The sequence below is a fragment of the Pagrus major genome, chromosome 14, assembly GCF_040436345.1.
Source record: "Pagrus major chromosome 14, Pma_NU_1.0".
In the NCBI taxonomy this organism is placed as follows: domain Eukaryota; kingdom Metazoa; phylum Chordata; class Actinopteri; order Spariformes; family Sparidae; genus Pagrus; species Pagrus major.
In genome coordinates, this window is record NC_133228.1 from 14692436 (window position 1) to 14715507 (window position 23072).

General features: G+C 39.6%; 1 protein-coding gene across 2 annotated transcripts in view; it reads left to right on the forward strand.

Moving 5' to 3' along the window:
• ptpn12 (protein tyrosine phosphatase non-receptor type 12) overlaps positions 1-23072 on the forward strand; it is a 45872-nt gene that overhangs the window by 18247 nt on the left and 4553 nt on the right. For both annotated transcript variants that reach the window (XM_073480625.1, XM_073480624.1), the window contains exons 2-14: positions 342-450; positions 1162-1238; positions 1648-1743; positions 2322-2360; positions 2901-2972; positions 3124-3183; positions 3324-3466; positions 5521-5587; positions 5709-5786; positions 7085-7183; positions 10756-10841; positions 16985-17165; positions 17367-18330. In XM_073480625.1, coding sequence (XP_073336726.1) covers positions 342-450; positions 1162-1238; positions 1648-1743; positions 2322-2360; positions 2901-2972; positions 3124-3183; positions 3324-3466; positions 5521-5587; positions 5709-5786; positions 7085-7183; positions 10756-10841; positions 16985-17165; positions 17367-18330 — 2071 coding nt within the window. The remainder of the gene's footprint in view (positions 1-341; positions 451-1161; positions 1239-1647; positions 1744-2321; positions 2361-2900; positions 2973-3123; positions 3184-3323; positions 3467-5520; positions 5588-5708; positions 5787-7084; positions 7184-10755; positions 10842-16984; positions 17166-17366; positions 18331-23072) is intronic.

Genomic DNA, 23072 nt, shown 5'->3' on the forward strand with positions numbered 1-23072 from the left:
CTGAGGACTGCTAACTGAGTTAGCGTCAGCCTGCTATCAAACAAGAGAAATTGTAATGGTTTCCTTCCCATTAACTGAATGTGTGTTCATCAGTGTCAGCAGCTATTAGATTTGGCCACACTTAACTTCTTGCACTGTCACGCACAGAGGAACAGTCAGCGGGTAGGGCGTAGTGGTGTGAATTTCTAAGGATGGGTAATGTGTGTCCTGACAGAAGAGTTTAGCTCACTGTTATCTGTGTGTATGCAAGTCCATTTTGAAAAATTACTGGGTTGCTTTTCCTTTTGATAGTAGTTCATTGATATTTACAAAACCTTCTCCTGTCTTGTTGTTTATTCCAGAGGTTACGGCGGTTATCAACGAAATACCGGACGGAGAAGATCTACCCCACCAACGTAGGAGAGAGGGAGGAGAATGTCAAGAAGAACAGATATAAAGATATACTGCCATGTAAGTCCTTCTGGCACATAAACAACACACACGTTCACATTGCATAGATGAATGGTTTCCTCATAGCAGACATTTTGATCTGCCAAACACAGGTGTATCCAGTGACATAAATGAGGGCTGCACCGTCATCATCACACATTGTTTTTTCTTTAGACTACATGGTTAAATAAAGGAAAATGGAAAAAGAATGGCTTAAAGAGGAGGATGTTGGGTAGACACAGACATAAAGTATGCACACACACACAATTAGAACAAAAACAGATATCCAGTACGTTGTAAGAGGACATGTAATGGTTTCTGTCTCACATACACAAACACTCTCGCTGCACTTAATGACCTCCAGAGGAGCTTCCATGACCCAACATCTGTCCTACTTTTTTTTATACCTTTATCCTCTTTTTCTCTTCTGTCCACCCATGCATTCATTCATTCATTAAGGCTTTTAGTGAATGAGCTGCTGATAAGGCAAAGGAGGAACCAGTTCATCCGTAACAGATGTGCACTCACACACATATACTACAGGAGGAGGATACAGCTGTGTGTCCATTAACCTCTTTACATACCATTTTCCTGTAGTTTGTCCTCGCTTGCCCTCTCATTGTCTTTCCATCCACTTTTTTCTTTTTGTCTTTTGTCGTCTATTTATTCATATTTCTGAAAATATTTCGAATGCATCAAAGTATATTGTTAACTCTCTTTTTTTCTCCCCAGTTGATCACACCAGGGTGAAGCTGGCGTTAAAAACGACCAATCAGGACACAGATTACGTCAATGCTAACTTCATTAAGGTAAAAAGGCGCTGAAATTCCCTTGCTTTGTTATCTGACATTATGTGGTTTGATTATATTTACTATGATAAGCGACCTTTTATGTATTTGCGACATTTATCAGTTCGGATTGTTAGATTTCATTAAGAGAAACCTCATCTCAAAAGTTAATGACACTGTTTGTGTTGGTGTTCGACGAAAGTCTAATTTTCCTTCATGTACTTTGTACTTTGTCTTAAATTTAATTTGTTGAAACCTCCAGATAACCTTTTTTAGTGTTAGGAAACTTAACGTGGTAAAAAGGTGCTATATGAATCACAGTAACATCCATTGTGGAGACTTTTGAAGTGCCTTTACAGAACATATATTGTTAAAAACGGTGGATTTGAAATCTTGCTTTATCTCTCTTTCTACCAATCTCTTTTTTCAGGGTATGGATGGCCCAGAGGCCTATATTGCAACTCAGGGCCCATTGCCGAACACTGTCATCGACTTCTGGAGGATGAACTGGGAGTACAACGTAGCTGTGAGTACCTACAGCTCATTGGATGTTGTAAAATAAGGAGAGATGGATTGATAGAGGGAGGGGAGTAAAAGAGATAGACTGCAGCTTCCCTTTGTGTCAACTTGGATGTTTACTGAAAATGAACAGAAAGCTGTTACTTACTGCGTTTTTTGTACGAAAGTGGATGCAATAATTAACGTAATTGTAATAAATATTTGATATGGTTGTGAGGAATTACGAGGCAGATGGGGAGTGCTTATGCTTGAACCAGATGGACAGATATGAAGGGGAGGGAGAGACGGAGCTGAGATTAGGTTTAACTAGCGCTCTGAAAAGCTGGAGGTTGCAGATTTGATTATTACTCCTGTAGGATCTCAGAGAATGATGTGAGGTATCGATGGGAGACTGAAATGTGTTATCAAAAATGATCTGAGCCATTCTCGGCTCAAGTTTTTGGTAGTCTGCTGGGTCTCCAGACCTCACTCTGGTAACTGAAGTGTTACATAAATAGAGCATATAGGAATGAATCTATTTGCAATTTCAGATTTAGCTGTGAGTGTAAATATTGATTGTACTCCTTCCTGTTTGTGTCTCTGCAGGTTATTGTAATGGCTTGTCGAGAGTTTGAGATGGGAAGGGTAAGGCTGTGATATTTAATCCCCTCGTGTATGTTTGTGTGTCCGTGTCAGTGCATGCCAGTGTACATAAGTGTATGTTCACACATCTGTGTTGTATTATCCCCACCAAGGTTACAGCATGTTCTCAGGCCCATCTTTTAATTTTTTAACTTCAAAATTTTGAAAAGTGTTTGAATTTTGCCCTTAATAACCTGTACGAACCCTGAAAGTAACAAATTTAGAGGATTGTATAGGCTTGCTGGTGGCATTTAAAGCATTTTATGTATTTTGTGTGCTTGCCTATTAGTGTTTATGAGAAGATTGAGAGGCTGTTAAAGGTAGTCCCCAAAGCCTCAGCTAACTTGCACATGCTTCTGTATGTGTGTTTTTTATTGAGTAGTATCTTTCTTTTTCTGTAAATATCACTGTCAGTGTCCTACATGTCACATTTACTGCTTATTTCAAGCCAGAAAGTGTGTGTGTGTGTGTGTGCAGGAAGCTGTGGTATTTGTCTGGTATTTTGTTCTCAGCCAAAGCTAACTCCTCTTCTTCTCTGTGTAGAAAAAGTGTGAGCGGTATTTCCCGCTGCTTGGGGAGGATCCCATGAGTTTTGGCCCTTTCAGAATCTCCTGTGTAAGTAGACAAATCTCTAATATCACAGCTGTGTGTGTGTAAGGAGAGGGGGGGTTCTTGTTTTTCGGACTCCTGCGTTTCTCACATTCTGTTCTAATGACCGTTTTAGTCAAGGATAGTGTAAATGTTCTCCCTGTGTCTTGTTTTCTAGGAATCCGAGCAGGCCAGAACAGACTACTTTATCAGGGCTTTGACGGTGGAGTATGAGAATGTGAGTTCTCTGATTTCTTTTATCGAGAAAAGCAGTGGCCATGTGTTTTTGATTATCTACGAATCAAAAATCAATATTGGTATTTTTCTGATATTGATATATCTCACGCAATGGCTATTCCACCACGTGTCTCCCTGCAGGAAACTCGGAGGATAACACAGTTCCATTATATGAACTGGCCGGATCACGACGTGCCCTCATCGTTTGACTCCATACTGGATATGATCGGACTAATGAGAGAGTACCAAGAGAATGACGACGTCCCCATATGTGTGCACTGCAGGTAGGTACAGTATAGAGACTTTGCAGAGACGCCAACACAAAACCGCCTGTGTATGCACATACAGTAACCAAGGCAACATTTAAAAAAAGGTTGAAGACGAGAAGATTAAGCCATGAAATGGTACAGAGAGTTCATGCGTATGAATCAGATCTTTTTTAGTTAGCTCTCGAACGAGACATGTGAGTGCGAGTGGTTTTCTGTGTGGAGGCAGTAAGAATGTGCAACAGGTGGCCAGCATGGGTTTGTGTGTTTTGAAATCAAGTTTCAACACCGCAGAGAAATGTTGCAGCAGTGGCTAAACATACACATACAAACACATAACTATTCTTGGCAAAGCTAGATTTTCTGTTTTTAATCCAGCTTTTATAAACTGCAGATGTGTTTTATTTGACATTTCATTGTTTCACTTGACTAGAAAATTGATAAAACAGGATAATTAACCACCTAAGACATGGCCATGTGAGCCCAGCATGTCTGTTTCTCCTTTAAACACCGCCACCAATCAGACATTAACAGACTAAGACAGGACCTGAGTACCAGAGTACTGCAGAAGTGACACATTTTTGTAGGTCAAACCACAAGTTCGCATCACCACAAAAAGTCAATGGGATTTTTCTTTTGAATTTGGATTCTTGCTGAAACTAAGCTCTGCAACAAACAAAAGTTTATGACAATGTTGACAAATGAGCACCAATGTCATGATTTTTGAAGTATAAATGCGATCACCAGAAGAAAAAGCTAATGGTTGGCTACAAACGAACTGCACTATGGTCGGATGACTTCATAGTCAACACGACAAAGCTTATTACTACACAATACTATAGACTTGGGATGGGACAATCAAAGATTCTATAGCAGATCGCAATAAAAAATCCTCGACAGTGAGACGAGGTTACCACCATTTATTTATCCTTTATTTGTGCAGCAAGACCTATTGATTTATGATTACTTATTTAAGATTTCTTGATTGATTGTTTTTCATTAAAAACGTGTCCTCTCTGTGATGCAATAAAAATATTTGTTTCCTAACAAAATGTCAGGTTAAATTAATTCTAGTACGTTTTATTGCAATTGCAGTTTAAGTTTTAAGAATAATTGTGACATGAAATCTTCATATCGTCCCATGCCTACTAAACACACTTGACTCTAAATTGATCTGCAATTTAAAGGGGTTGAGTTACAGTAGTTAAAAGTAAAGTGAGTAGATGAGTCTCCGTGTTCGTTGTAATGATGTAGTTTGATGTCCCTTACAACCTCTGTATTCTGTGTTAACCACAGACCTTATTTCAGACTTCTAATTAAAACCATTTAAAAAACCAACTGACATCAAGACACTGAACCAGAAGTGCAAAAATTCTACTCAATTCTAAGTTTTAGGATTCCTGTAGCACTCTGTATACATAACACATCTTATTACAGCTGTAGTGATTAGATAAGATTGCCTTAGGCTGACAATCTAAAACTTATTTGTCTCAGAGATGACTGCACCATTTCCAAGACTTAAAATGCAGAAGTATTTAACCAAAAAACAAACAACGCACTGATTCATGAAGCTCTGGATTCAGTTCCTCTGCTGTACACATGTGTGGGTATACAAACAACACACACACACACACACACACACACACACACACACACACACACACACACACACACGCACACACACACGCTGTCTCCATGTGTGTGTGATCAAGTATAATGAGCAGCCGGAGGACATTTCCTGGTTCCTCTGTTACACAGCAGGACTTAAAGCTGCGTCTCTGCATCTGTAAAGATGCCTTGTGTGGGTCGATGTGCACTGTGCTGTATGTGTGTGGAGGAACTGTGCTTGTTAGAGCAGCAGAGGCCCTGAGACAGCATGAGATAAAGTTTTATGATTTGATGTGTCAGACGTGATGCCACATAATCTCAGCGTATGTGCAGCTACTGTCTCCATCCTGTCTGGACGAGGTGAACGAATGTTTGTCCCCTCAATAATTGTTACTTGTGAGGTGTGTGCTTTTTAAACGTGCGTGCTCCTGTTGAATCTAATCTGTATGACTGTGACTGTACAGTGCAGGCTGTGGGAGGACGGGTGCTATCTGTGCTATCGACTACACATGGAACCTCCTCAAAGCTGGGGTATGTGAACACACACACTCCCACACATGCCTAAAACGTACAATACACACACTTTTTATACACTGAACGTCAAGATTTAAGTGAGAGTTAACACCTTTGTTCTGTTTTGTTGCTTTTAAAGAAAATACCAGAAGATTTTAATGTTTTTCGGTTGATCCAAGAGATGAGGACGCAACGACACTCTGCCGTTCAGACCAAGGTTTGTTTTCAGTTTTAATTTGTCTTTTCTTGTGCACATATATACTGCCCACTGCTCTTAGGTCTATTTAAGCTAACTGAAATAGAACATTTAATGCAAAGCTTCTGGACTAATATACAGATGATAGGAAAATTGCTAATCAATCATCATGAGGAACCTGGGAGCTGAGGTCAACATAGAGATATATTTGACTGGTTGTCGGATGAAAAGACTTCCACCAGCTGGAAGTGTCTCAACTGGTTGTTTTTCAAATTGTTTAAAAAAAAAAAAAAAGAGCAATACGTTCCTCCCCCCAGAGGTTGCAGATCTGGTTTTTGGAAATGAAGTAAGTAGGTTTAAGCAATGCCATAGCTGTAGGGACATTTCATGCAAACACTTGAAAGGCATTTTTGCAAGAAGCTGCATCGTGCAGAACAAGTCATCTAATATATATGTCACTCACAGCTTTTAAAAATATTCAGAATGCTTTGGACTATGCTGTGTACCATTGTGACACCTGTAGTTCAGGTTGATTTGGTCCAGACAGAGAAAAAATTGTGCAGTGAAACAAAACCAATCAGGTCAGGTGTGAAAGCACTTGTTGCTTGTAAAAAGGTAACCCAGTAAGGTTTTAATTCAGAATTTGTCTGAAGGTTATTCTGTTGTTGCAGCGTTTTGTCCATCGCGCAGCCTGTCGCGTCTCTTCATTCTTTTCTTAGTTTCTTTCCACACACCTGGTTTGAAAATGGACCACAGCCTGTTTAGCAGAGGTTGACACATTCCCGCTGTTATTCGTAAGTGGTTGAGGTTGTTTTGCCACAGTTTTGACATGGGTGTGTGTTTGCATGTTTCTTGTGGAGTTCTCCGAACTCGGCAGAAGATTCATAGCTGAATATGACAACGAAATTAGTTTTTTTAAGTAGCATAGATTCAATATAGTGGAAGCATTCTCAGCTTAACAAAGCACCCGGTTTGCTGTGTCATTTTGCACCTTATTCATGGTGTTCTTTCCCGTACACATGTCCTGGCATTGAGGGAGAAAATGAGCCCTGACACAGAGCCTTGATCCAAACGGACAAAGGCTTGAATTTAATGTCTCACATCAGATTTCCGCTGGAAGCGAGTAACAGTAATGTCATTTCTGAAAATGTGGTGCAACACATTTGCTGCCTTACTGGGAAGGTAATGAGATTAAATTAGTGTGCATTGGTCAAGGTCCTTTTATTTGTTTCCAACAGGTTGTACATAGATGTTTTTGAGTCAAGAAATGAGAGTATTCTGCTTTTCTCACCTCTCTGTCTTTGTGTCCCTCTCTTTAGGAGCAGTATGAGTTGGTTCATAAAGCAATCGCTCAGCTCTTTGAGAAACAACTACAGCTACTGGAGAGCCCCACCAACACGCAGATACACGATGGCATGGTATGTCGCTCACACACACACATACACACATTGTGAATGCAGTCTGGTGTTAAAGAAAGACAGGATGTCGCTGAGTAACACAGTGGGAAAAAAAACACAAATAATTAGTCACAGGGGAGGGAGTTGGTAGGAGTAGAGGAGAGGGGAAGAGGGGCCTTCAGAAAACCCTCCTCTTTACACCGACAGTTACAGAGTTTGAGCCAAAAAGAGAGAGATCTCTCGTCTACAGGGTCGTCTCAGAGGACTGCACACAGTTAGACCTATTTAAGAGGGCTAGAAAAAAAGCTTTGCTCTGTCAGTCACCACTGTCCTCATTCTTATTTACTCCACACTGTCCTCCATTACCCCCAAACACTCACACACCAACAAACACACCATGAAGTGTCCTTAATTGTCCCTGTTCCTCCTTCCATTGAACTACAAGTTCAACCAAATCACATATTAAGAAATTCAAAAAGTGAGTGCAGCGCTTCCCTGGGCAAATAAATGTAATGATTTATGTTATTTTTTTCCAATCTGGTGTTGGAACATTGCAGTTATTTTTGTGTCAGGATTAAGACATAATTAATGAGATAGTGGAGAAAGGGAAGGATTAAATATGTGTGTACTTTCTATAGCCTTTATTTGAATGTTTCCTTTTGTTTTACATTTTTTAGAAATTAGATATTTTAATCAATCAATCAATTATGTAGCAGTCTTAGAGAAGCTACTCTGAGCAAAATGTCAGTAATATCTTCGCTTTTTAATCCTAAAGAAAAAATAAAATAGCACAGTGAAGCATTTGGTTCCAATACCTGGCTATTGACTGCAAATGGCAAATCGTTATGGTTTCAGTGGGAAATGAAAATCATGATGTGAAAATGATTTTTCACACTAATCATGAATCATATCGAAATTACAATATCTGTCAAAAATAACCGCAATACGATTTTTTTTACCATATCATGCAGCCCTAGCCAGAAACAACCTAGAATTTACTCCCCATAGCTGCTATGTCGATCTGTGAAGACAAAAATAAATGATGTCAGAAGAAACAGGGATCAATGAGACAGTGTGCAACACTGACAAGACCTAAAGACACAGAGGACACAGAGAGACGATGAGAGAGTGCTTTGGCAGCGATCCAGGAGTTGACTTCCTGCGTAGGAAGCTCCGGTGACATCACCCCCTCTCCCATAATGTACTTTGAGGCTCAGAATAGACATCCGTTGGGAAAGGGAGACCCTTGCAAGAGACGGCCACTCGAACACACGTAACCATGTTTACATTAGAAAAGACTGACACACTTTCTAAACTGTTAACTCAAATCCTAATATTCAGTATCTGAGTGGGAACACTCTAGTCAACTGTACTGTACTGTACTTTACTACACTTTTAGAAACTATTAATCATTTGTTAAACGTAGGCGTGGCGTTTACGGAGGAAGACGACAACTCCAAGTTTGTTGCTACTGATTATCTTCTAAAGTTACAAGTCCAAGAGTGCACGGCACTCACACACACACACTTGTCAGCGAAACATTATCAGTGTGCTGTACTGACTCAGTCCATACACACATTGACTCATGTCCAGTCAGCCATTGTTAGTGACTAAAACACCCACATAGGTGCTCTCAATGGCAGTACGAACAATAAGCCTACACATGCACACATCCCACACACGTTTTTCAGCTCGCACGCAGGGCGCCATTGTTAGCAGGAAGTATTTCTACTCAGCTGATTCTCGCAACACACATGAACACATGTATACAGCCCAAACGAGATGTAATCGGAAACCCTTTGGCTTCACTATATGTACATCCAATGCGCTCAAGTTCAGAGCTGAAGTGACTTGATTTGCCCCCCCCCGTCATTGAGTTTATGACGGCTGAATTCGTCCCGTCATCTTCTCATTATCAGAGTTGAGAGGGAGTCAAATTAATGAGTCACGGGGGAAGAGAGGAGAGGAGCAGGAAGACGAGAGCTGAGAGGAAGACAGAGACAGTAGTCGGGAGGAGGAGAGCTCCTTTCAGAAACGGGTTTGATCCTTCAGTGAGGCAATTTTGTAGCAACTTTCTACCTCTGTTACAGAAACATGTAGGAGAGAAGAGAGTCAGTGGAGGGTAGTTAGAGAGAGCGAGGTGCTTTACATTTCTGCGGTAATTATAAAAGCTGCTGTTAGGATGAGTGCTGAAATTGGCTTGAGGGTAATACAGTCTCATGAAACAGTCTAGCTGAACTAAATATGTACAGTGAAGTGATATAAATAGAGACGCATACAGTAAAATTTCTGTGCAGGCGGTATATGAAAAACAGAATGACATTTGAAAGGCTGTCTGACTGAAAGTAGCAGTAAACTCACTGAAGCAGAGGTTTCTTCGTTTAAGATATCTGTGCTTAATGGACGTGGTTCTGAGGCTGACTGGGAGCAGGCTAAAAAAGATCCTTAAAACATCAGCAAGTAAACACAGAATTAAAGAAGTATTGTTTGGTGAACGCTTCAGAGCAGCCAGATGTGAGGCGACTTTTGGGTAATAAAAAAGCCATTTTAAACATGAAAACATGCCAAACTCGATTTCATTTGGTGTTTCCAGATGATTTTGTACATTTTAATTGCTTCAGAGTGCTCAAGAGTTCAATTAGACCAAATCTGATAAGAGAAAATGCATGGTCTTTACATCAAGAAGTAGTAGTATTTTTATTCAGTCTTCACACATAATACAATAAATATAAACAGTATAGACAGTATAAACAAGTCAACATTCCATGTATTTAAGGAGTGATTTAACAGGCTTACATATGCCTGTGCTACATTCTTATCAATTTAAGCTGCCCTCCAGAAACATTCACACTTGTAAGCCTCAGAAACAGCTTTGTAAAGCCTTAATATGAAAACCAAAAGTGAATGACACACGACATTTCTTATTGGCTATTATTATTATTATTATTATTATTATTATTATTATTATTAGAAATACATCTCATTTTCCAGAAAAAGAGAAACAAATACCTCCATGATCATATTTGCTCTCCTGTGTTGACTGCTGTACACAGTCTGGGAGTGACTTTGATTAGGCTCTGAACAATATTTGCATTATTTTATAATAATAATGATAGTAGACACATTATTTCCCTTTTGAGTCCCTATCATTTGTTTATTAAAGCAGTGCAGCAGTTAGACATTGAAGTGTGTGCATATTTTTATGTCTGTGGTTTTATTTACAGATAAACCCTTTAAAATATTTTGAAAAAGATATCCTACCATCAAAAATTGATATATTACTCACTTTTGCAAGGGGCTGTATGTAAAAATTTGTTGCAATTTACACATATTAACCACTTTTTTATTGCCCGTATGTGAGCAAATTGTAATACAACGTCAGAAATGAGACCTTCCCCGTCTCTCTCGGTTGCCTATACAAGCCTGTGGATGATTTGTTTAAGTTATTTAATGCTGCTGGACTGTGGATGTCTTTGTGAAGGACTCGGGTCGGATTTTCGTAACTTTTATGATGAAAAACTGTCTGGAATATGTAAAATCAAGTTTAAAATGAAAATTCCTCACTAAACTTGTCTTGTGTGTTAACTGGGCAGGATGAAAGAAGTCCAGATAAAGCAGGCCACCAGTCAGATGATGAGAGATGGGACACACCACCTCCAAAACCTCCCCGCATACGCAGGTAAGACGTTGTTTTATGTTTGGATGCTTTGACCTTTTTCAGATTTTTTTTTTAGCTCATTGGTGCATACGGTCATCTGTTCTCACCCGCTTTAATTAAGGTTCGCCAAATGCTCGCAATGTGGATGTGGCTGAAGAAAAAAACAAAAAACTCATCCTCCACACGGATGAATGAACAGGCTCACGCAGAAGTGAGCAGTAGGTGTGAAGTGGCCCATCACTGAACACAGTGGGTGTTGTGTTTTGGAGGAGGGACGCCAGAAAAAAAAGAAAAAAATCCCAGCACAACAGTTTGTACGAAGCGCACAATGAAAACATATTAAACTGACCAAACAGGAGCAGCAGGCGTCGTTTTCACCTCGAACGAACTGCAGCGTTCTGACACATTAGCTCCCCGTCGGCCCACAGATGCACCCGGCCTCCACTTTACTGAAGTTAACTTCTGTTTGGCTGTTAACAACTGTCGTGGCCTGAGGAGGAGCTGTATTTATAGATCATTTTGCAACACTTACCAATACTCTGCAACAGTACGCCGTGTTGCATGTACCACAACCCTAGGGTGAGTTTAAGTAGAACAGCTATATCTTTCATCTCCCCCGTCTTTGAGAACAAATACAGGCTTTTTCACACTTGCAGGCATTTGGTTTCAAACACACACACGACATTGTATTTGTCATATGCATACTGTAAGTACACCCTATCTTTTCCTTGTATTGGGTGATTTTTCATTTCGTTCTCAGCCCTCATCTTCTTCCCTCTGCTCCCTCTCCTCTTATTTTTGAGTTTGCTGCCCAGCAGGGGTTGTGTTCCACTTTCTCTCAGCCAGTTTATCTTCTGTCCCTCGTCTTCTGATTTATCCATAGAAGGCTGTTAGTGCGGCGATACATACAACTTTTTAAACAAGCCAACAAGATAGAGGCTCAGAGAGTTGCCTCGGTGCTGTTGCTTTAATGTCACAGAGGACGTTCTGTTGCCAGGAGACTGTTTCACTTAATTACCTGTTGCTAGAAGCATTGTCTAATAACATCCAGTTTAACAGCATTCTGTGCGTCTGTGTGAATCATTCGCTCTGTGCTAATCCGTGTGATTTAATTTAAAAATTTTAGTTCTTCACTCTGAACCCATCTTCATATTCTTATCACCAGAAAAATAATCCAACGTGACCTTTGTTTTGTTCTCTTCCTGCTAAAATAACCCTGCTCTTCTTGCTGTGCTTAAATTGTCGACTGCACCAGCTGGTTTGATGGGAAAGCAAACATTTTTCAGAGAGCCTAATTTTGGGATGTAGCTGCAAATGATTTGTTTACTGAAAAGTTTCTTTCCTCCTCTAAGTAAAACATCCAAATTTGATCAGATGCCAAAATAGGAAGCTTTCCTGGAAGTGGGACAGAGCACGGCTGTCAGGAATATGTGTGCTTCTCTCTCTGCTTGACTCCTAAATCTTGCACTCAGTATGTGTCTTTCTCTCTTTGTGTCATCCCTCAGTTTCGTAATGAAAAAAATGTCGAGGTCTAGTTTAAGCTTGAGAGTATTCTGGCGATGGTGGAAGCTATTTTTACCAACATAGTCCACATTCTGCCGGCCACACTCCCCCTGGGTCACTTCAGGAGTGTCAGTGTGCGTATGGGAATTTTTTGTCAAGTGTGTGTTAGAGAAAAATACTGCAGGAACTCTGAGGCTGGCATCAAGGTCCCACATACTGAGTCATGGCTTTTACATACTGTACATACACCCGTATTCACAGCCACGCCCTGAAAGACTCGTATCAATCAGTAGCACCAAAAAGTGGCATTGAATTGTTAGATTTTTAGACTTGTGCAGTATATGTTGATCACATTTTTCCCATTACTTATTTTGTAGAGCTGCAGCTGCTTTAAAATCAGATTTTGACTTAAGAGGACATTTTCATCTTTACTTGATTTTTTGCCTTGAATTAAACACTTTGTAGTTGTTGATGTTGATATTCAGGCCCTTTGTGATGTCTACAAAAAGATCTATAACCTATAAAATGTTGGGTTAAAGGTGCAGTATGTAAGAGGTGGCCATCTGTTACATTCATACCTCAAACAAATAGGAGGCAACAAATCACCTGGGTAATCTCTAACTGTTGATATGTTTTTATTTCTCGTACTAAGGTTTTAAACATTATCGCTCCGTAATATGTACAGAACATCCGGGGTCATGTTGCCACAAATATGGTGAATTTTGGTTCAGACACACCTATCTCTACCCTCCAACATATGTTAATCAAGAATATCAAGGTCTGTCTTCATCTACGGCACCAATTCAGGCGAATCCATCCTGATGTAGAAAAACACAAGGTCCAAGGTTGATTTTATTCATCTAAGAAAAATCGTGGGAGTTACAGCACTCCCATCTTAATCAACCAACATGTATCATGGAACATGAAGGAAATAAATACACGAAAAAATAAAACCACACTTGCAACACTTAACAACAAGTAATTCAACAATAAAATCATGTTGGAAATGTTTGAAAAAGGATTCATTCAAACAACACAATGAAAAATGGAGTTGTAAATGCTAAAATTAGACTTTGCTTATAAATGCCTGTGACAGGTTGTGTTTACAATAAGTCAGTCCATACTTACTCAATGCAGTAGATGTCCTTTAACCTCTATAATCCTACAAAATGTCATAGAGCTCAGAAATACTTTTATTGATGTAAGATTATTCTTCTTATTCATAAATTCCTATTTCACAGTATCTTTTGAGAGATTCTGTGCTGAGGAGATTAAACTCTCCAAAAGAGCCACCTCAGGCCTCATTGTTGGAACTGGTACATGTCTCCTTTGCTTGTTAGCATTTCAGGTCGCTAGTTCTTATCACTTGCAAACAGTCAAATTGATGATCATCTAATCCGGGATGCTGACACCCGCATTTGTTTAATCAGTGATCTAAATCTGTGTGGTCTGAGTGTATGTGTGTGTGTGTGGTTAGAGACTTTTCCTAATCGTCTGTATGCATCTCTCCTCTTAACAACCTGAAACAGGAAGTGTCTCTTTAAGCTTTATCACTTTCTGTCACATCCCGCCGCTGTGAACCAACACTCTGATTAAAAATGCAGCATCTTCCCTCTGGAGTACAGACGTGTGGAGGGCACAGTGCTCTCGCTGTGTGTCTGTGTTTGTGCATGCATGTGAGTGTGGGTGGTGTTAGTGCATAAATCTCAAGTTCTTGTGAGGGCGTGCATCTGTGTGCATTCGTGTGTGCATGTACATGATGTTTGTGTGGCCAAGGTTAGCTCTTTACGCTGTCCCCAGCATGCCAAAGCAGTATGGATGATTATAGTGTTTTTATGCTTCAGGGCAAACGTGGAAAGATTCGAAGTGCATGGTTAGTTGTGTATGATGCCGTTTGAAGCTTGTTTAAGAGTTTCAGAGTAGTTGCAGAGATTCTGCAGAAGCTTTTCACAAATTTCAGAATAAATCTGACTCAAAATGTTGGGTGTTTATACATCCATCTATCTTTATCTACAGTAGAGCTGCAATGATTAGCTGATTAATCTGTTCATGATTGAAAGAAAATTAGTTACAACCATTTTGGTTTTTCTTTTGCTGCTTCCAGCTTCTTAAATGTTAAGAATTTGTTGCTTTTTGTGTCATTTAGGAAAGTGAAAGAGTTTTTGGTTTTTGGACTGTTGGTTGGACAAAAGAACCAAATGGAAAAATAATTATTGTGAATGATAATAAATAATCCGCAGCTTAATCAATAATGTAAATGATTGTTAGTTGCAGCTCTATAGTATATTCATAGACAGGTAGTATTCATCAATGTATATTATTTTTCAAGATGTAAAATGTCTACTAAAATGACATATTTGATATTATTTCAACTGTTATTCATTATATTGCTATTCCTTTACTGTTTATATAGCAGCCTCCACTATGGGTGCCCACAGGACTTGTTAAAGTTGTTTACGAATACATTAATAAACACAAACATCTGCTTACAACTACAGCAGAAGTGCAGAAAGAATTTTTTACCTCCGGCGAAGCAAAAACTAACAAACATTTTACAGCTCTAAAATAGATGTGACTAAAACATTCATTTATTTTTTAGAACATCTGTTCATGCATCACAAGTCGAGGGAATCCGCTCCAAAACGTTAACATGATTCTAACGAGGCGGGTAACCTTGTTGAAGAGGTTAATGGTGTTTTGGTGAAAGCCACACTAGCACCATTCAACTAAATCAAGGAAAATAAGGAAAAGGTAGCTATAAAACAAGGTCGACTATGAACATCCAGGTCTTGGTACAGTGGTTGTTTTGCAGGGTCGCTGATGTTTCTGGTAAAATTGAAAGAAAGGTGAACGTAAGTGTTGTTTGGCCGCTGATGTACATATGTAGAAACACTGATTTTCCACAGATTATCCGCACATTCAACATAACATTCACTGAAGTTTCATAATTTTCTACAGATAAACAGATTTGTTTTGATGTTAGTGAAAGCTCTACTGCTTCTTTTATCCGTTTGATGTAAACCCACATAATATTTTGATACATACTCGCATTTTTCACGGATGTCCTCGATTTCATTCATCCCGTTGCTTCTGCTTATTTGTTTTCCTGTAATAGCTCTGCTCCCCCTCAGGGATCATTTATCTCATCTTAGAGGGAGACAGTCGCCACCAGTGGGAATCATCATCTGTGTAATTATTAAAAACAGTATTTTTTTATGCTCGCTCAGGCAATGAAGATTATATAGAAGAAGAAAAATCTCAAAGATAATTCATGTTTTCATTAAAGAAAGCGCCAAAGGAATAATAGTGTTCATGGAGGGAAATATAACCAATAACTGACCCAGAAGAGACAATTTTACATTGTCAGCCAATGATCGCAATGCTGAGGCTTTATGAGGAAGCCTTTTACTGTTTGACTGCAACTCAGAAGTTGATGAAGAAAAGGAAATCCCCCGTTCCTCTAGCCTGCAGCTTCTCTTTGTGTCCTTACAGCATCATGTGCAGTCCTATGTCAGCTCTTGCTTCGGTCATGTGCTCTTCATTTAGCATGTCGCCACATCCTTTCACCGTTTTCCTTCTCGCCCTGTATACATTTGTCTGCATATGTAAATGTATATTCTGTAGAGTGGAAGAATATCATAATAACTTTCCGTTGCTGTGTGGCTCACTTTGCCACAACCTCAGCATCCTGTATATTATTCACACACCCACGCTGTGTTTATCTATAGGTGTCATGATAAGACGCACATTACTAGAGCACACATTTCTGTACATTGGGGCACAATAGTAACAGTTCTATAGAAGTCAGTGGCAGTTAGATGACGTCTTGTACGCTTTTAGAGCTAAAAAGAGAATTGGATATGTCTTTTTACACTTCCTTTTTGCTTTGGACCATGTATGTAAGCTGCTGCACAGGAAAGAATAGATACGAGAGTATAATACTTAAATATCACCTTGGGAAATTTGTAATGCATTCAGTGGTGATTCAGTCTGTTTTTAGTTTAACATCAACACATCATGTCCACCTTAAATCCGCAAAATATGGGCCGCAGCTGTCTGACAGTTACTTCTGAGGACATGTAATTTGTCTCACACATACTATCAGCATGTCATTAGTTCTCTTTAAAATTCTGCCACCTAGTGGTGTAATTCTGAGCTTTACAACATGAACAGAGACTCCCTTTTAGTTTTGCTCAAGTACGAAATAAATTTAGTATAAGTCAGTTTCATCATCTCACTTTCATCAGTTTTTCTAAGACAGAGAATAATTTAAACATGGATGTCCAAATGTCTGGAAGTTGTCTGCCCGATATGATGAAATTCTTGCCTTTTCATCATTTCAACCAAACTTTAAAGGCACGTCTTTTTATCCAAAGCGAATAGTTTTGTACTTCAAGCAACTCGTATTATAGCGTAGAAGCCAGATATGTTGGCGTGTGAATAAGAAGTTTCCCTCACAGTCTGTTTCTCCATGAATGTACAAATCTGGCTTTGAGTTTGGTGTTTTAATTATAGCGTCTCTGTAACATTTTGGTCTCTCTGGGACAGAGATGTCTTATTAAAGCACATTAAAATTCCGTCTCTCAATGTGTAATATCAAGATGGCTCTTTCTTGCTGTTAGCTGACCTCACTTTCTCTCTCTTTCTCTGTCTGTGTTTAGTTCCCAGGCAGAAGGTGATGTAAAGGAGGAAATACTTCAGCCCCCGGAGCCTCACCCTGTACCTCCCATTCTGACCCCGTCTCCCCCTTCAGCCTTCCCCACCGTCACCAACGTACGGCAGGACAACGACCGCTACCACCCCAGACCTGTCATACATGTCATGGCGACTACGCAGGCACAGGTGAGCAACAGAAATCTTCTGTCAGGGACAACATTAAAAGTTTTTTCTCTCTTTAATTGTGAACAATGACTTAAAATATTGTGTGAAAATGTTTTGTATGAGGCTGAATTCTAGAGATTTATAGGTTTTGAAGAAACACATGGAAGATTTCTTCCGTTTTTTAGGATGAATTTTCATCTTTTCTTTCCCTTTTCCTGTCAGAATAAAGACGCAGACAAGCAGCAGAACAAGTCAGAACCCAGTCAAAACAAGCAGACCAGTCCCTCAGAGCAGAAAGACCAAGATCTACAAAGTCAAAAACAGCAGACTCAGGTCTCAAATCTGGATCTCAACGAGAACTACAACAACAAATTGTCTTCAACGTCGACAAAGTCAGAATCAGGCCAAAGCCAGACGCCGTCGTCGCCCCTCTCCCCTTCTGTTGAATGTTCTGGTGTTCCTCGGATTGAGAGGAAACTGAGCATTGAGATTAAAAAGGTGCCGTTACAGGAAGGACCTCGTAGTTTTGACACTTCCTCCTCCATGGGAGTAACCAGCGGAGTCAGCAGCAGTTCAGCTAATAGCGCGGGAGTGCTGCAAAGAAGCCATGCCTTCAAAGCCAGAGCTGGCCAATCCCTGCTGACATCTAGCTCCTCGCTGTCAGAGGACTCGGGCACTGAAGGAGGAGGAGCAGGCGGATGTGGGGAGAGTCCAGCAGATGGAGGCGGAGTTCTCACCAGACCGAACCACCTCCCTGTGAAGAGCGAGAAGGGGGAGACACCGGGAGGGGAGAAAGCGGAGATGAAGGCCGGTCACGCAGCGTGGGCTCAGGCCTGCAACAGCCCAGATAAACAGTTCCCCAAAACCTCCTCCTCCTCTTCCTCCTCAGAGCGTGTCGCACCATCCTCCTCCTCCTCCTCCCACCTCTCCTCCTCCTCTTCCTCCTCATCGTCCACTCCCGTTAGGACTGCCCTGAGTTTCACCAACCCCCTGCACTCCGACAACTCGGACGAGGAGGGGGACGGAGAGATGTCCGGAGGAAAGGAGGGTTGTCGTACTAATGTGTCCACGGCGACGGCCATGGTAACTGCATCCCCTCAGCATGGAGATCAGCAGCCAGTCCGGAAGGTGTTGCCAATGTCGATCGCAGGGCGGAGCTCTCCGTCACCCTCTGCAAACACAGCAAGTATGTCAATCAGCTGCTTTTATTTAATGAGTGAATCTAATTCCTTTAACTAACTGGCTGCTTTCCTGACACAAGCAATTAACAACGATTAAGGAAGTCAGATAAATAGACATCCGGATTAGATAATGAGTCAGGTCAGACATTACTTAAATAACTCAATTAAACACTGAGGGTCCATTCAGGTCATTTCTGAGGAGTTAAAGTTCCCATGAAATCAAAACAGATTTTTAAGCTTTTTTATCACACATGATCGTTTACTATATGCCAGTATCTGGCCTAACAATGACAAAAAGGTTGTTTTGTAAGAATTTTACAGTTTGTTATTTCCTGGAAAATCTTAAAAAACAATGTTGATGATTAATTGTACACTTGGACAAAATGCTTTTGCATCCAATGAAACACATTTTTATGATGCCACTGGAGTGGAATCTTTTCTTGTACAAAAGGAACTAACTTTATTCACTGATTTGGTTGAAACTGGATTAAAGCTGCAAGGATTAATCGATAAATTGAGTAATCAATTAGTTGTCAACTATTTAAATAATTGCCAACTATTTTGAGAATCAATCAAGCAGTTGGAGGTTGTTTTTTTTAAGATAAAAAATAAAAATTCACTAAATCCAGCTTTTTTAAATTTATTTTGGTTTCTTTACTCCTCTATGATAGACAAAATGAATATGTTTTAGTTGTGGACAAAACAAGACATTTGAGGATGTTCTTTTGAGCTTTGGAAACACTGATTGACATTTTTCACCATTTTCTGACATTTATAACGCAAATAACTAATCAACTAATTGAAAAATAATCTACAGTTGTTGCCCTAAACTTTCATTATCTGGCTTTTCCTTTTAAATGTCCTCTGCCTCAACTCTTGATAGATTGCTTTACTTGTTGCTAAAGTAACTGCTCACAGCTGCTAATTGTAGTTGCCATTAGCTAGTTAGCTTGGTTAGCCAGGCAGCTAACAGTCCTATTAGCTTATTCTGCCCCATGTTGCCAAGAGCCAAACCTGGCAAGAAAGTCACGTTACTGTATTTCCTGTCATTAAACTGGTCAAATGCCAATCAATATTCACAACATTCCCTTCCTAGCTTCCTGTTTTTATAGGAAAAAACACAAATATACAGAATCAAACAGCATCCTGCCAGCAGTTTTCATGGGAAATTTAATTTCTTCTCACTGAAAAGCCTGTAAACACAGAGCTTAACTCTGACAACCTGTCTTTATGATCCACTCACACATCTGCTCAGGGTAGAGTCAGTCGAGGGTCGGTAAGGAGACAGGTCGAGGACAGTCAGACCACATGCTAATGACACGTTGTATCTGTCACCACACACACACACACTGTGCTGTACTGTTCTTACTGCTATAAAGACAAAAGCAGAGAGAGAAAAACATGAGACATGGAAGAAAGAAAGAAAGAACAAGAAGCAAACAGACAGAGTGAGATAGCTCCAGTCTCATATGAAGCATGGCTGTATGACTAATTGGTTGGTTTGCGAGGAATGCTGCAAATGTTAACAGGCAAACATCTGTCAAAACAACTCCACTCTTTTTCTTACAGCTTGTGTGTGTTTGTATAAGTGAGTGAATTCACGAACGGGAGGGAGAGCAAAATAAGTTTTTGTGTGTTTTTATGTGTGTGTGTGCAGAGAACTGTGTGTGCATGATGGATGGTGAAGGATCAACACTGCATGTTGCTGATAAATACACATTCGCCAACTCTGTGTGCACGTTGGGTTGAAGAGAGCAGTGTCACACTGTCTGTGCATCGGTATGGCCTCACTGTCATGACTGCAGCGATTTAGATGTGGTTTGATTCTTCTGGGGACCGAGATCGCTCCTTTTCCTGTGTTGATTTCAAAATCATGAGATTCTGAAATCTGATCCTTGCTGTGATTGGCGCTGACATGGAATGTGGAATGGTTTGAAGTGGACTTTGGTTTGGAATGGTTTGATCTTGAATGGGTTCAAAGCTTGATTAAAATAAGACTTAACTGCATTTATATTAAATATTTGGAATAACCTGTGAAGGTGCATGATGTCAATCAAAAGAGACAGGAGCTAAAACAGAGCGTTTCAGAACACAGTGCTGCAGGCACTGGACAGTAAAGATAACTGATGTGTTGTTGTAGCATTAAAACATGTAAACCTATTCTAGTAGTAACCCAAAATAAAATTATGAACCTGAAAAACTGTTTTTCACATTAACAAAACATGCTTCTGCTAAATAACCCAACTAAATTCAAATGTTATGGTACCATTTTAAATGTCAGGTATCATACATCATGCACTCCTCAGGTATTTCCAATATTTAAAACTAAATGCAGAGATATTTGCCTCACAGTCCTGAAGTGGACTGTTTATGGTCTGCTTGGCTTTCTGGCTCATTATTATTAATTTGGGCTGCGGTGGCGCTTTGTGATCAGATATGAAACGCTGATGGCTGCTGTTTGATTGGTTGCAAGAATCTAACGACTGCTTGTTGATGACTTTCACTGAGCAAATTGCTGCTTTTTTGGTTGGTTACGAGGAAGCTGGTGGCTGCTTTTTTTTCTCTCCATTGAATCAGTCAAACTTTATTTTTATTGTACATTTCATATAGGTTCAAGAAATACAAACAGTTAAAAAATGGGTAACCAATGCATGGAAAGGTTTAATTAAATATGTAAACCATTATAAATATACAAAGATTGCAAATGAAAATGTGAAATGAAATCTGGAAATTGAATAAAGAGAAGGTAAGAATACAAAATAAACACAACAATGAAATAGGCAATGAAAATTTCAATCAAAGGATAGAGTTAGCAGTCAGCGTAATTCATTTTTAATATTCAGTATTCAATAAAATTACAACAAAAGCAGGTGAACTCTATTTCAACAGTTACTGACTCCCTTCTGTTGGTAGCAGCGGCACTAAGTGATGATTAGCTTTCTTATTCTTTTATCTTTGCCTTTGAAGCTAGAGTTTGTAATTGCACTGTTAACAGCACTTAAGTTAAATGAGGAAAAGCAGTCACGTCGTCCACATTGGCTCTTGCTCTCATCACTTATGGTGACATTAACCTGCTTTACAATCACCTAATGTTCTCCTGAAAGTGGTGCAAAGCTAGATGAGCCATGGTCTAACTCCAGCCTTCATTAGGACTAATTTTACACTAATCTGGGCTGATTTATGGGCCTTCCTTGGGCACTCTTAAATGCAGCAGGAAGTACTCTCAGCTTCAAATGATTAATTCCCAGCAGTCTTCTTTAGTCACGGAGTTAAAAATGGTTTTATTAAAAGGGGGGCCGCCATTGTGGAAGAAAACGTCTGAATCTTTAGAAATACGAGTTGGTAGTTCAGTTAAAACCATAAAACAAGTTCAAGTTCTTTATTTGTCACTCTAATAAGACACAACTGACATACATCAAAATATTGTTATACACAGCTAACAAGACACCATAAACCACCATAAAGTCACTAAAAGAAAACGTCAAAAGTCGCTAGACATATATAAAAAACTGACCTGTAAACAATTATGAGTAATAAAAAATGATAAATGGTAATAAACTAGACACAGTGATGGTTAGATGAAGCCAAGTCAAACACTGGTGATAAACAATATGCTGCCAGTTTATTAGGTACACTTTATCAAAGCTAATGCAGTTTAATACAACAGTCCTGCAATAAATTGTACGTTCATGAAGACTATAATGAAATTTTAGTTTTTATTGAAACCTTTTAAGAGGTATTCATTCAACATTAATTATCATTTAAGGCTGCTGTTTGTGGTGCTGTGTAACCTCATTTATATCACTGAATGTAGGTTACATAACACCAACACCTCTCTGTAAAAAGCAGCAAAAACTGACCATAATAACCTTGATGGTGGGATTTTTGCAGGACTTTTATTAGGCTGCCTTAGTTGTAGCAAGGTGTAGCTCTTGGATATTTTCCTTGAATTAAAAAGAGCCATGTTTATTTTAGTTGGACAGTGGACGAAAAGTAGCTTTTCATCAAGGAGATCAGGTACCATAAAGATTCTGGTGTTAGTGCTGTGTTGGGCAGAGATAAATGAAAGCAGTCATTTAATTCTTTCAGGTGAATTAGTCAATTCCCTCATATTCCCGTTGCATAATTATAGTCTGAGATGGATATTGTTAAATAATGCTCAATTTGAAGAGCGTAAGATCAAGAGAATGCAACGAAATATAATCACGACAACTCTAGAGCACGTCACTGATTTTAGCTGCAACTTAACTGGACTGACAGCCTGCACATTTATCTACAAATTCCAGAAAACGATGCCAAATTTGTATTAGCACTGCTTGGGGAGTGTGTGGGGCAAGGCTGCCCAATGTGAATGACTATTTATGGCGATTTCCTTTCACAGCGGTAACATGTCAGATATAGTCCTGAAACTAACCGACGTAAACCACTGCCATTTGTGGCATCAGCATCAGCGTCTGTTACAGACACCATGACTGATACTTTAAGTACATGTGGTTACGAGGTGTAATGAACTTTTTCCACTGTGAAAACACGTACTGTATCTGTGGCTCCTTGCACAATCAATTAATAGGGTGCCTTATAGATGAGTGCTTGTAAAATTCAAACTCAAAGGGCTGCCAAAGCAATGAATACTGACCTGACCTTAGCTTAGGATATATTCAGAACATTGTTAATGGATAAAAAGAGGGTAAATATCACAGTTTATGTGTGTCATATTTAATAAGTCCTAAAATTGTTTAAGACTTGA